The following is a 14885-nucleotide window of genomic DNA, read 5'->3' on the forward strand; positions in this document are numbered from 1 at the left end:
TGATGGGGGTGATGGTAATACTCGTGGTGATGGTGGTAATGATGGTTATAGTGATGGTGGTGATGATGATGATGGTGATGGTGGCGATGGCTACAACAACATTGGGTCAGAGCTAAAAATGTGAAATTTAGCAGGGATCAGAATAAAATCCATCTTCCATTCAATTTACCTCCCCTCACTCCCCATTTATATGGAAACAAGATAGTGGATGCCCAGTTTTATAGTAACCTATATGATAAAGAACTGGGATTTTCTTTGTGAATCAATATATGACTGTAATGGAAACCACCAATGTAGTGACGTGGTTAAAAAAGCTCTTGTAACCTTAGTGGAAGCTGAATGTTCAAGTCACAAAAGGTGACAATCCCACTGCCTTCTGCACTGGGCAGACAAGACCTGAGGTAACCTCATGATCAGTCATCAGCATTAATTAAGTCCTTACTGTCTTCTGGGCACTGTAAGTATTGTGTGTTTGGATTTGAGATCTCCATCCTTCTCTGTCTCAGCCTTTATCTCTATTTTGTTCATACCTAGTTGTTTGCATGTTATCTCCCCCATTAGACTGTGAGCTCCTTGAGGGCAGGACTGTCTTTGCCATTCTTTGTTATCCCCAACACTTGGCACAATGCTTGGCAGGTAGTAAACACTTAATAAATATTAATTGACTGACTAAATTTAGTAGTACCAGCTCTGAGGATTTATAAATCTTCTAGAGGCTGGTCATTACAGGTACTCATAAATTAAGACTGAGATAATCTCTGTCCAGGTTAGGAGATGATACCAGAGGGTGTTTAGAGGTCTTTAAGCTCTAATTATTCTTACTCCAGGCCCTTTTCCCCCTGGGTTTTGGAGAAGTGTGTAGTCTCCTAGTCTTGTGTTCTTTCTGCTATACTATTCTGAATTTCAAATAAGGGATCATATAGTCACCCAAATTATATTTTGCAGGCCAACTTAAAGTATTGTGTCTCTTCACTAAGACATTCCTTTCTAAGAGCATTACCAATAAGTCTACCTCATTTGTGTATTAATTATTTAGTTATCTTAATAGAGAGAGCTCTGTGGTCCATCTCTTTTAGGATTGTGACCCTGATCCCTGCCAAGAGCACTAAGAGGTGGGAATGACTGAGTAGCTATCAGCTGCAAAGGGCTGAGATTAGATGGTTTCAAATCATCCTAGTCTCTCTGTCTCTTATTTCATCTGTGCGAGGAAGTACCGGGGGTGGAAACTTCATCTACAAATGTAGGCCCACACCCACTCTATAGTTTATAGTCCTAGAGACATGAGAGGTCAAATGTTTTTACACATGGTCACAGAGCTAGTGGGTGTCAGGCAGGACTTGAACCTACTTAACTCCCAGGTAACTCTCTCTCCACTCAATATATTGCCTCCTCAGCTTTTCTTAGTCACCCATTATAGGGGTGGGCTGGTTGAGCCCTCAGGTTTCTAGAAGCTTTAACATCCTAAGATTCTCCAGCCATTGGTGACATTCTGCCCACATATATCCTTAGCCCATGGAATTAACTCTAAAACCTTGGCCAAGTGTGATGTCACCTCACTAAGAAACATTAGCTATTCTAGGCCCCCCTTGCTTCAGTCATGTGTCCATTCCATAAAGGCAGGCACATTGAGATGTCCTCTGCCCAGAGCTGGGCCAAGGTCCAGGCTAGGTAGGCAGCTGTTGAGGGTACGACATACAGGCAGACACAGAATGAGGAACATTTTTTTCAAGGGACTTTTTTTTATATTAAGCTTCCATATTTTTAGTGGCAGAAAAATTCTGCCTTCTGGCCATGTTGGTATTTATTTTGTGACAATTTGAGTTGCATGTGTTACAGTTAAGACTCAAGGCCTTGGGTGGATGGTAACATTCAGACAAGGCAATTGAAAATCTTATCTAGTGTTCACAAAGCCTTGATTGCTTGGTATTTGTTTCATATTTGCTTCTAAGCTCTTGGAGGTTAGGAGCCATTGATACACTGTGAGGTTCTTGTGGTCTATCCCATGGGGAGAGTGCCATCCTCAATTTGACAGCAGCAGTAGCAGCAGTAGTAGTGATATTGATAAATAATAATAATGACAATAACGAAAGCTAGCATTTAATTGTGTGAGACCTTTTGATACTTATTTGTAGGCAAAACTTTACCTAATATTCTAGAAATTCAAAGTGTTAGTTTATTTCCAAGTGGAACTTTAATTAGGAATTTTTAGACCCAGGGCAAAGCACCACAAACCATGCCCAGGGCAAGAAGAACAAAAAGCTGAGGAATGGAAGAAAGGCAAAGTTTTGCTACTTGGATAATGAGCTTTGTTTGTGGGTTGCTGTGGCAAATTCTGTCAGTGCTTTCTAAATCTGATACCCTGTGGTTAAACCCTGATTACTGAACTCTCCTTATAGCACCGATTCAACAAATATTTATGGAGGGTCTTGTATGGGCTCAGTTTTGTGCAAAGCATTGGGGATAGGTGGAATATAAGGCACAATCTGGTCTTGGGGCAGATACTTTAAGTATTTAAGAGGGGCTTGGACAGATGCATCCAGAGGGAGCAAACAGAGTGATAAAGGGTCTGGAAAACATGGCATATGAAGAATGGTGGAAGGAACTAGGGGGTCCTTAACCTGGAGAAGAGAAGACTTTTTTGGGTAGGAATGATAGCTGGCTTGAATATTCGAAGGACTAAAGCCCCTCAAGGGACTTAGGGGGGCAGAGAAGACTGTCTCAGTTCATGTGTAACCAACAGTGCCCGAGGCCCTCCAACACTAGCCTAATAATGCCCCTGTCTTGCTTTGCCTGCAGAAATCCGGACTCAGTTGGCCGAGCAGTTTAAATGTTTGGAGCAGCAGTCCGAGTCGAGGCTGCAGCTACTGCAGGATCTCCAGGAGTTCTTCAGAAGGAAGGCGGAAATCGAGCTCGAGTATTCGCGCAGCCTGGAGAAACTGGCCGAGCGTTTCTCCTCCAAGATCCGAGGCTCCCGAGAACACCAGTTCAAGTAAGCCAATCGATGCCTCCGACCTTGTGGTCAAGTTGGTTTGCCATAAAGGTGCCCGGGCTCTCTGTCTCTCTGGGTGGCCTCAGTCAGGTAGAATTAAGGGCTCATTTATGTCTTGGGGGCAGCACCTATTGTGGCCTCAGTTTCCTCTTCTTTAAAGTAAGTGGGTTGGACTGACACTACTATTAACATTGCTATTGCTAGTCGCTCACATTTTGTACTTAAATTTAAAAAAAAATAAGTTTTTATTTGTATCTTTTTTTAACATCTCTGTAATTTTCTCCAGTATCCCTCCCCCTCCCAGAAAGTCATCTCATATAACAAATGGTATTTTTTAAAGACAAAAAAAAAGAATCAGCGTAACTGATTAGTACATTGACAATGTCTGGAAATATGGGCAATGTGGAACATCTGTGGCCTTTACCTCTTGAAGGGTGGGTTTGGGAGTGTCTCATCATATATCTTCTTTCCAGCTACACTTCTTTATAATTTTGCAATGTTCACTTTGTATTTTGTGTGTGTGTGTGTGTACATTGTTGGACTCATTGTGTGTATTGTTGCTTACTTCATTCTGCATCTGTTGATAGAGATCTTTCTATGCTTCTCTGGATGCATCACACATCACTCCTTACAGCACAGTAACATTCCATCACATTCACATACCGTAGTTTACTTAACCATTCCTTAATCAATGGACATCGGCTTTGTTTCCAATTCTTTGCTATTACAAAAAAAATGATACTATGAATAGATAGGTGTTTGAGGGGACTTTTTTTTTCTTATGGCTTCCCTGGGGTATAAATCTAGTACTGGAATTTCTGGGTCACATGTAAAGTATTTCCTGCAAAGAAATCCTATGAAGTTGAGAGGGACAGCATAGTATGGTAGAGAGGACACTAAACTTCAGGCCAGGAAGATTTGGGTTTAGTCCAGCCTCAGACATTTACTAGTGCCTCAGTTTCCTTATTTGTAAAATGAAGAGGCTGGATCAGATGTGTTCTAAGGTCCCTTCAGCTCTAAACCTACGATCCTATCATCCTGTGAGGTAGATAATCAGAGGTAACTGACTTGGTAAGAGTCACACAGGCAGCTAAGAGGTACAGTGGAGAGAGTGCCAGGCCTGGAGTCAGGAAGACCTGAGTTTGAATCTAGCCTTGGACACTTAACTAGCTGTGCGAACCTGGGCAATCATTTAACCGCTGTGTGTCTCAGTTTCCCCATCTTTAAAATAGGGATAATAATGGCACTTGCCTTCTAAGGCTGTTTTGAGGAAAAAATAAAATTATGCTGGTAAAGTGCTTTGCTAATATTAAAGCACTTTAGAAGTTCTAGCTATTATTTTTATTAGATATTTTTAGAGCCGTATAACTAAGAATTGGTTCTTAAAGAGATCCCAAAAGATATTCAATGTTATTTCATTTGAATGTAAGCTTTTTGCCAACAGTGCTTGTTTCATTCTTTGTATTGTATTCCCAGTGCCTAGAACAGTGCTTGGCACATAGTAGGTGTCTAATAAATATTTGTCAATTGATTCCACCTGTTTTCAAGAGGACCCACCTTTTCCATTTTGGATATGTGAAAAAATCCTCTCTCTCCAGTCCCTGGCCTGGGTGCTGAGCTTTTCTGCTGCCTCTTCCTCCTCCTCTTAACTCCATCTGGTTTGGGCACCAAGCTTGGCAGGTTTTAAGAACTGTAGAAGCAAAGCCTTTTGGCTTCTGCCCCCTCCCCACCCCTAGATGTGTAGGCAGGATGCTGCTAACCACATTCTTTCTGTATTTATCCTTGGAGTCCCTCACTGTAATTACTCTCCCCCTTCTAATTCATTCTCTCTCCTCCAATCACCCTGCCTAGAGTTTCTTCTCCTTCCCTCTTCCTCTCTCCATTGACCGGCCCTCAACCACAGGGTCAGGGTGACTTCCCTCCTTCCACCCCCATCCTCCCCCTACCCCAGGATTTAGACCATTGCATCGTCTGTGTCTCATCCTCTTGGTCTGGTCTCAAACAGCCTTCAGCTGCTCCTACCTTGCATCCAGTGAGGGGCCTTCCTTCTCTGCTTACCCATGGACTTCAGACTCTTTTAGCCTTAATTCACATCTGGACTTCTAATGGTTTCATTTATGCTGAATTTGTCTCTCCAGCTAAACCATCAACTCTGTGAAGGCAGGGCCCTCAGCTTATATTCCTCCTATATATTCCACATTACCTAGCATTCGAGTCAATTAAACAAGTCTTTTTAAAATATTGGCGGTATGACCAGGTACTGGGCTGCATGTTGGGGACAAAAGTCCAAAAATGAGGCATTTTCCTCAAGAGCTGTCTGTGCCCAGATAGGACAGGAGAGTTGTCAGCTACATGGCATCCTGCATAGGCTGCTGAACCTGGCCCCTGGGCGGGTCATTTCCCCTGCCCTGGGCCTCCATTTCCCTGTCTGGAATATGGAGACAATAATCGCATCTATCTCCTAGGGTTACTGTGAGGATACAATGAGATAATATCCGTCAAGTGTTTTGCAAACCCTAAAGTGCAATGTAAATGTTAGCTATCATTATTGCTGTTCTTATTATCCTTATAACAGCCCTGATAGTAGGTAGGTGTTGTCATTCTCATTTTACAGATGAAGAAACCAAGGCAGACAGAGGTTAAATGAATTACCCAGGGTCACACAGCTAGTGTGCATCTAGGGCCATATTTGAACTTAGGTCTTCTTGACTCCAGGCCCGGTGCCATCTGGTTGCCTCCAGAGATAAGTAAGGGGACTCTAAAGGAGCACTTAGCTTCCCGTGAAGACTTCAGAACACCAGGTCCAGATAAACAATGTTCTCACCTACTGAATCATTATTGACTTCTGTTGGTGATATTTAGAAGATCATAGGGGATGGGAGAGGTCCCACAAGATTGTCTAATGGCAAATCTCCCCACGTTCAAAAAAGGTAACAGTCTACAAAACCAATGAGTCAGTAAGCTTAATTTCAGTTCCTCAGAAAACTCTAGAACAGATCATTAAAGAGTTGGCTGATGAATGTCTAGAAAGAAAAATGGTGGTTACAAAGAGCCAATCTGGCTTCATCAAGAACAAGTCATGCCAGACTAACTTCATTTCCATTTCTGGCGTGGTGAATAGGCTGCTTGATTGGAGAAGGGAAGTGCTGTGGTTATAGTTTATCTACATTTTAGCAAAGCGTTGGATAAAATATCTCATCCTGTTCTTGTGGAGAAGATGGAAAGTAGGTGATATGTGCAATTTAATTGACTGAAAATGGGTCTGATGCTTGGACTCAAAGAATATTTGTTTATTGTCATCATAGTAAGAGGTCTTGAACTGAGCATCCTAGCAGTTTGTGCCAGCCCTGTGCTATTTAATATTTTTATCAGTGACTTGGATAAAGGAATAGAAGGCATAATCATCACCTCTGCAGAGTACCCAAAACTGAGAAGGAATGACTGACACATTGTAAGAGTCAGGCTCCAAAGAGATCTTGAGTAGCTGGAGTGTTGAGTTAGATTGAATAAGATGAACTTCAGTAGGAATAAATGTAAAGACTTACACCTGGGTCCAAAAAATCAGCTTCATAGGGAACTGAAGATACTTAGCCTAGAGATGCAAAGGCTGGGGGGCACATGATAATAAAAGGGCTGTCAGATAGCAGGAGGGTTTCACTTGTTCTGTTTGGTCCTGGAGGGCATTGATAGGAACAATGAATGCATGCTGCAGAGGCAGATTCAGGTTTCATGTCAGGAAAACCTTCATAAATAGAACTGTTCAAAATAGAATGGACCACCAGAGAGTATGGTTTTTCCCACCTTAGATATTTACTTTTTCTTTTCTTTTTTTTTTTGGAAGGGGCTGGGCAGTTGGGGTTAAGTGACTTCACAGGGCTAGTAAGTGTTAAGTGTTGGAGGCTGGATTTGAACTCAGGTCTTCCTTACTCCAGGGCTGGTGCTCTATTCACTGCACCACATAGTCACTCCCCACCTTGTATATTTTCAAGTGGGGTTCTTTTTATATGTAGGTTGGACTAGATCAGGTGTTTGTAAATGTCTTTTTGTGAATCCTATGGACTCCTCAGAATAATGTTTTATTTTTTTGTAAAATTATAATTGAAGGAAATGCTAAATTTCAGTTAGTGATTAGTGAAAATGAAGATGAGGTTTTTTTTCTTCATCTAAGTTCATGGACTCCCCCTAGATTGATCCAGAGACCCCTTGGCTGGGCTGGGGTTGTCTGTGAACCCCAGGTTAAGAACCTCTGCACTAGATGGATTTTCTCAGCTTCTGGGAGTCTGCAATGCTGTAGCTGCAGAGGACTAGGTATCTGATTAACACTTGGTTGCTGAAAGATTTATCGTGAATTTGTGACATTAGGAAAGAGAAGACTACCCTGGGTTTAGACCTCGAACCCTTCTCTGTCTTTGTCTGGGTTAAGGGTTCCAAGTGTGGAATTTCTCAGCATGGGATGAGACAGGATTCTCTGAGAAACATCTTCATATCTTTGTAAACCTGATGGTTTCAGCTTCTGTATAACATATTCGATATTATTGCTATTCTGAATGGAGCTAAAGGGAGCTCCCAGCGAGGAGCTTCCTCTGAGGATACAGAGGCACAGAGACTCTGCAATTTATAGTCTTACAGATTGGTCTGGGCACCATGAGAGATTTAATGACTCTCCCAGGGTCGTAGAAGTAGAAATGAGAGTTAGCACTTGAATCCAGCACTTTCTGATTGAAAGCACTATAGTATGTGACCTCTTATGATGGTATTATATGGTAAATTATAAAAATATTATCTGCTACTTTTTCTTATAATTCCCTGGTAAAGTTCCACACCCCCCCCCCAACCCTGACCATTGAATTTAAAAGAAGTTCCCCCTCCCCCCCTTATACTTGAGATAGAAATTTTGTAGGAATCCTAGAATTGGGTTAGCGATATTCAGTGAATGAATGAGAATTGAAGAAACTTCTTTGGAAGCAGCAGCTGGTGTGCCTGAGCTCCCAGTGAAATTCCTTTGCATTTCTCTGCCTTCCAAAGGCTTTAGCTCCCTGCTATCTCTGACCAAAGTATAACTAGGATGGACTGACTAGGGCTTTGCTTCAGAGCACTGAAATGTATAGGGTGCTAATAGCATTGAAATTTCCTTTAGGAGCACAGAAACCACTACCTTGGGTATAATTACTAGTATAATTGAAATAGGTATCTACCAGGTGGTACTTCCCCCGCCCCCCTTCACTCGAAGCCTCAGGTGAGCTTCTCTTTGGCCTAGCTCTACTCTCCTCTCCTTTTTCACATTTCTTCCTGACACCCATGAACATCTGTGTCCTGTGGTCTTTGATCCCTCCTTCCCATGGGGTGGTGTCCCAGGTCTCTTCCTGGCCTCCTCAGTTGAATTTATCTTGTGTTGTTTGCCATGGACACAGAAATTTTCTAGTTACAGTTCTGGCTCCAGCCAAGGAAGCTTTGGTTCATTTAAAAAGCATTTCAAAGACTGAATCAGAGCAGTCTCTTTGAAATCTTTCCCACCTCAGTGCTTGCGGCCTCCCCCCTCCCTTCTAGTTCAGTTTTCCTTTCGAGCTCTTGGTCTCCTGGGCCATTCGGATCCTAGAAGGGATTATCTCCAGAGCCAGAATCCCTCAGGCCTTCTCATCGGCCAGGGGCTTGGCTGAAAAAGGGGGTGGGGAGTGGGGAAAGGGGCTTGGCTGTTTTCCCACTTAGTTATAAATAAAACTTTATTCCTCACCCACACAGCAATTTAGGTATCTTTTTGAATGGGGAGGGATAAGAAGAGGAAGAAGGAAGGAAAAGATAGGGAAGTTAGAGTGGGAGGGGGAAGAAAGGGAGGACAGGAGGGAGTCCCCAGCCCATCCTGAAGCCATTAATGAGCTCAGCCAGCTCCTTGTGGGTTCATTAGTTTTGGTCGCCAGATGGAACCGGGAGCAGCATCTGGCAGATGGGCAAAGTGGGCTCTGTGACATCCTGTGAATGTCTAATTAGAAGTCCGTTCCAGGCTTGTACAGCTAGAGAAGGCCCCCTGCATGATGCTAATTCAGAGTCAGGGCCCAGAGGGTGAGGGCTGCTCAGTCAAGAGTCCAGCGTGGGCCTTTGGATGCCAACTGTCTTTTTAATCTTCAGGGTGGAGAATGCATGGAGAGATGTCTGATTTGCTGGTGACCAGCCCACAGGTGACCACTCCCTCCACCAAACTTACAGCCTTTATCTGCTGTATTATTCCTTTCATACTTCCTGTATATACATGGCCTTAAGACTTCCCTTCCTTTGGTTAGGTTAGCTGCTCTTGTGATGTGTCTTGCTTCTGACTACTCTGTGAGGCCCTTGAGGACAGAAGTCATTTGTCATATTTCTCTGTGTCCTCTACTTGGCAGCTCCTAAAAAATGACTTTGAATTTTAGAGTGAGAAGGGACCTTCAGAATCATGCCGTCCAACTCCCCTCCTGAGAAGATGAGGAAACTGATCCCTTCAGAAGAGAAGTTGTTCCCCAAGGGCCCACAGCTAGTTTGTAGTAGAGCTGAGACCAAAACCCAGATTTGGTTTCTAGACTTTGGGGCTTTCCATTTCATTACACTGTTTTCCATTGGTAAAAAAAATGAAAGTATTAGTCTATATTTATCGCTCACTTGGTTCTCACAACGACCTTATGAGGCAGGTAGGACAAGTATTACTATCCTCATTTTAGAGATAAGCAGACTGAAAAAAGTAAGGGAGGGAAGTAGGGAGGGTAAAAAGAAGGAAGGAAAGTAGGAAGGAGAAATGGAAGGAAGAAAGGGAAATGAAGGAAGGACGGGAGGGAAGAAGGAGGGAAAGAAAGAAGGATGGAATAAATGAAGGAAGGAGGATAAAATGAAGGAAGAAAGCAGGGAATGAAGGAAGGAGGGGAAAAAGAAAGGAAGGAAAGAGCAAAGAAATGAAGGAAGGAGGGAAAGAAGGTAGAAAGGGTAGACTGAAGGATGGAAGGATTGAGGGAAGGAAGGAAAGGAAGGAGGGAAGAAATATGATTTAGTTATTCTACTAAGCTTAAGAATGATGAGGTTGAACTGTGAGTTTTTGATTCTCAAGGAATATGTCAGACATATAAGACGGATGCCCAGGATGGCAGAATCGTAGCTGAGAAGCCAAGAATGGTAGGCCACAGCTGTTCTCCCTACCCCCCACCTCTACCCTGGAGCTGGAGAAAGAAGGAAGGAAAGTATAGATATCTCTATAGGCCATGCAAGAATGTCCCAGTTACATAGGTGTGAGTGCATTGTCAACTGAAATAATAATAAGTAGTAATAGCTAGTATTTATATGGTGGTTTAAGGTTTGAAAAGCTCTGTATATATACTGTCTCATTTGGAAGACCCATATTATTCTTATGATGAGTTTAACTTGGAAAGAAAGGATTTCAAATAAAGGTAGGCAATGAATGTGGGATGTCAAGTGTCAAGTGAGTTGTGATTGATAGAAGGCTGGTAGCAGAGTCAGGAAGATCTGTGTTCAGGTCTCCCCCCTGACACATACCAGCTGGGTGACCCCAGCTTAATGTTTCACTTAATGTTTCAGTGGTTAGGCAACGTTTCAAGATTATAAATTGCACTGATGGAGGAAGTTTCCACACCAGGAGATCCTTCCACTAGTGAAATCCCATGTCAGGATGAAAACCCTCCCTCATCATCTCCGGGTTTTATAGTGCGACATTCTTTTTAAACCATTTATCCTAACACATGAACCCCTGGTTCATCACCATCCTGGAGTCCCTCATCTGGATCCTTTCCAGTTTATGAATGTCCTGCCTAAAATAGAGGGGCCACAACTGAACACGATCCCTAGCTGAGGTCTTTGGCCCTGATGACCAGGGCTAAGTATAGTGGACTCTCATCTCTCTATTTCTGGGTGTTCTGTTTCTGTTGGTGCAACCAAAGTTTTGTAATTCAATCTTCCTTGTATGTGGGATGGGTCAAACATGGATAGGATTGCACACCCCCTGCACCCCAGACTGGTCCATTCCCATGGTTCCAGGCCATAGGCTGGAGTGGCCTGAGCCTCTGGACCTCCCTCTCCTTGTACCTCAGCAAGTCACTCCTGGTTCATTCCCAGTTGTTCTCTGCCGCCTACAATTTGTGAGCCATTTAGGCACTGGGCCACTTACTCATGTGCCACAGAGCTTTTAAAAAGCAAGTACATCGTTTTTATTGCTTTGGGGAGGGGGAGCAAGTGGGGGACTGTCCAGTGAATTGATTTTGTAGGCTGATAAATGTTTATAGTTTTCCTTAAGGCTGTTCTAGGTCTCCCACATACTGGAATAACATCTACTGACATTTCAAAGCAGGGCTTAACTGGGCTTGCATTTATGTACCTTAAGCAGATTTGGTTTAACCTAGGAATCATATTCCCTTCAATGGAAATTGCCCTGAATCAGAAAAGTATAAAAGGTATACCTTTGGGCAGAAACAGGAAATCAAGCTCTGATTCCAAGTGTTTGCTGATTTCTGAGGTGTAATGCTCACACTAAAAAATTAACAATGGAGAGTTGCCTCCGGCTCGTCCTTATCTATAGGCCACAGGGGGGATGTCCCATCATTCTCCTAGGTGAGTCTCACCCAGGATGTCAGTGTGGTAGCAACTGAAACACCCATATTATTCCTTTGACCAGGTTCATGGAAGTCTCTGTCTCTGGAAGGATTCAGGCAACAAACATTTAAAAATGCTTACACTGTGCTTGGCACCATGCAAAGAGCTGGGGATACAGACAAAGGCAAAAAGAGAGCCCCTACCCTCAAGGAGCTCCCAGTCTAATGGGAGACAGCACGCAAACAACTATGTGCAAATATCAGGAAGGATGAATGGTGGCTGATCAGCAGAGGGGAGGCACCAGCATTGGGAGGATCAGGAAGAACTTCTTGTAGAAGGTGGGCTTTCAGCTAGGACCTAAAGGAAGCCAGGAGACAGCGAGGGAGAGAATTCCAGGTGTGGAGGACAGCCTATGCAGATGCACAGTTGGGAGTTGGAGTGTCAGATATGAGAAATAAATAGCCCGTAGGACAGTGCTACTGGATTATAGGTGAAGTATAGGAAGACTGGAATGGTAGGAAGGAGCCAGGTTGGGAAGGACTTTAAAAGCCAAACAGAGCTTTTTATATTTTATCCCGGAGGTCATAGGGGTCTGTTGGAGTTTATTGACTGTGTACATGAGTATATTGGATGGGGGTGGCGAGGGAAGAGCGGGAAGGACAGTGGTAGGATCAGATCTGAGCTTTAGGAAGATCTTAGAGGCGAACAGTGATAGTTCGGCTGCCTGTCAGAAATCCTCTCAAAGGGAATTCCTGCCTTGCAAAGGAAAATGTTCTCTAAGTTTCCTTCCTTAACTTTTGGTTCTACTTCTGGCCCCATAGCTGCAGCAAAAACATCTCGGGGGACGTTTTTGATGAAGTCAATTTCTCCTGCTGTCCACTTCTCCCCACATGCCCGTTTCTCCTTTCTCCGTTTTGCTTCCTGCACTAATAATTACACTAGCTGGTTGTTAGTATGCCATTGCATTCTTTGGGAGAATTCTAAAGTTAAACAGCATGTTATCAAGATGGCCCCAAGAGCCTGGAATGTGCTCCCTCCTCCTCTCTGCCTCTTAGAATACCCAGTTTCCTTCAGAACTCTGGTTCAAGCACCACCTTCTACATGAATCCTTTCCTGATACTCTAGCTATTATCTCCTATTTATTTTGTATGTGTGTGCATGGTGTACGTGTCTTGGAGAGGAGGGAGTGTTTCATTATCTTTATATCCTCAGCTCCTAGCAGAGTGCCTGGCTCATAGAGGGACTTAATAAAGGCTTGTTGATGGGGTTCAGGACTCAGGGCCCATCCTTTCCCTCTTTGCTTCCTCCTCCCAGTGAATCTGTAAGATCACCTGGCAGCTCTAGAGAGGTGGGCAAGACAAGCTCTGATAGCTACAAAAGTTGGGGTCAATTACACGAGACTATGTCTACACAGGCAAACCAGGGTAGCCTTGAAGGGGGAGAGGAGAGACAGAAGAATAGGCTTCAATGGTGGTAGTGAGGGCTGACTGGGCTAATAGTGTAGACAAGGCATCTCAGGTCATTTTCTGTACCTTTGGCAAGAGACATCTCTTTCTATGCCATGGAATCATTGCTTTCTCACCAGCAAAAGAAGGACATGGGTAAGGGTGGTGGGGGGCAGGAGGGCGTGTGGGTCTCAGAGTGGTAAGTCTAGTTGCCTGTAGTCGAAGGATAACTCTAGAGTATGGGGATGGAGACTCACTGGCCCTTCCAGATGCAGAGAGGGAGGTCACAGTGCTGTGTGGAGATGACAGTTCCCTATTTTGAAATTTCTATGGGAAATAAGGTTGTGTCTTCTCTGGTTGCCCCAACATGCTGAGAGAAAGGGGAGATGTCTCACTGCAGGAAGATGGGGAATGAATGAGAATTAAGGAGAAAAGGGGAGGGAAGAAGAGAGCTGAGAGATGCATGGTTTCTATGGGGTAGGAGAACAAAGGAGGCCTAATAGGAGAGAGTAGGATGTGAAAGGGAAAGGCAAATGCAATAAGCTTTTATCAGCATGTACATTAGCTCCCTTATAGACTGCAGGGCTGACTCTATCCTTGCTGACCTTCTTCTGCTCTTCTATATGTATCCTGGAAGCCTATTCTTGGTCAGCAATGGTATGTTTGGGAATTACAATTTCATTTTATCAGCATAATTAAGGAGGTAAATCTTCTCATTTGCCCCTCCCTGACCCTTCTAGGCCCTCGGATCTTTCTAGACTTCCATCACAAAATGCATTTCCAAGTCAAATAGCAATCGTAGCTTATCTAGTTTTGAACCAATTGATCAGGACGCATTTATTAAGCTCCAACAATATGCCAGGCACTGTGCTAGGTTCTGGGAACAGAGACAAAAGTGGGACAGTCTCTGCCTTTAAGAAGCTTACAATTTAATTGAGGGATTTAATAGATGAATAATACACACAGTAGAGTGATGCCCAGAGAAGGGAGTTTTGGCACAGGCAGCAACAAGGATTGTGAATGGAGCCATAGGGCAATGGATTGCCACATCCTTTCCAGTAACAAGAGATGGAAACATGAGGAGGGAGGGTGCCCAGAGGTAGAATGGATGGCATGATGCCCATCCTAGATGTCTGGGATGATGGCTGGATGGGAATGGTCCATACCAAGGGTGGGGAAACTGTGGCCTCATGTGGCTTTCTAGGTCCTCAGGTGCATGAAAGGGTTTTTTTCACTGAAAGGGTTGCACTTGAGGATCTAGAGGGCCACATGTGACTTTGAGGCTGTAGGTTTCTCACCTCTGGTCCATACTATCATCTGGGAATCTATTGTTTGGGAAATGTGATATAATAAGAACTCTGGAGTTGGAATCACAAAAACCTGGGTTAAAATTCTGATTTGCAATGTGGTTAACTATGGGCAAGCCACCTCCCTTCTGTGTGACTTCAATTTTTCAACTGTAAGTGTGATATTAGAGTAAAAATGATGGACTTGGAGTTGATACATGGGTTCGGATCCCACCTTAGATACCTACTAGATTTGTGACCTTGGGCAAGTCACTTTATCCCATTTTGTTCATCTGTAAGCTGAGGGCAGTAATATTTGTAGTACTTACTTCAGAGAGTCATTGTGCAGAAAATGTCCTGCAGATATTAAAGTATTAGATAAGTCACCCCACAGCAGCCAGTATTAGCTCCATAGATGCCATAAACATTACATAGACTTGGGTTCACGTTTATGGAGGATATCTGTAGGTAAGTGGACCATACATGACTTGTGTCCCTATCCCCATATGAAACAGGAAAGCCTATTCCTGTCCAGCTATCCAGGTATAAACTTGGTAATAGAAACATAGGTAAAGAACAGTATAGATTCAGTTAAAACATTTCATT

The 14885-nt window shown here is 43.5% G+C and overlaps 1 protein-coding gene across 5 annotated transcripts in view; it reads left to right on the forward strand.

Moving 5' to 3' along the window:
* SRGAP3 (SLIT-ROBO Rho GTPase activating protein 3) overlaps positions 1 to 14885 on the forward strand; it is a 299497-nt gene that overhangs the window by 137059 nt on the left and 147553 nt on the right. For all 5 annotated transcript variants that reach the window (XM_069084036.1, XM_069084033.1, XM_069084034.1 and 2 more), the window contains exon 2: positions 2797 to 2989. In XM_069084036.1, coding sequence (XP_068940137.1) covers positions 2797 to 2989 — 193 coding nt within the window. The remainder of the gene's footprint in view (positions 1 to 2796; positions 2990 to 14885) is intronic.

This window comes from Petaurus breviceps, unplaced genomic scaffold (genome assembly GCF_028583685.1).
Source record: "Petaurus breviceps papuanus isolate PSGF00001 unplaced genomic scaffold, PetGlider_PUasm1.0 174, whole genome shotgun sequence".
Classification (NCBI taxonomy): domain Eukaryota; kingdom Metazoa; phylum Chordata; class Mammalia; order Diprotodontia; family Petauridae; genus Petaurus; species Petaurus breviceps.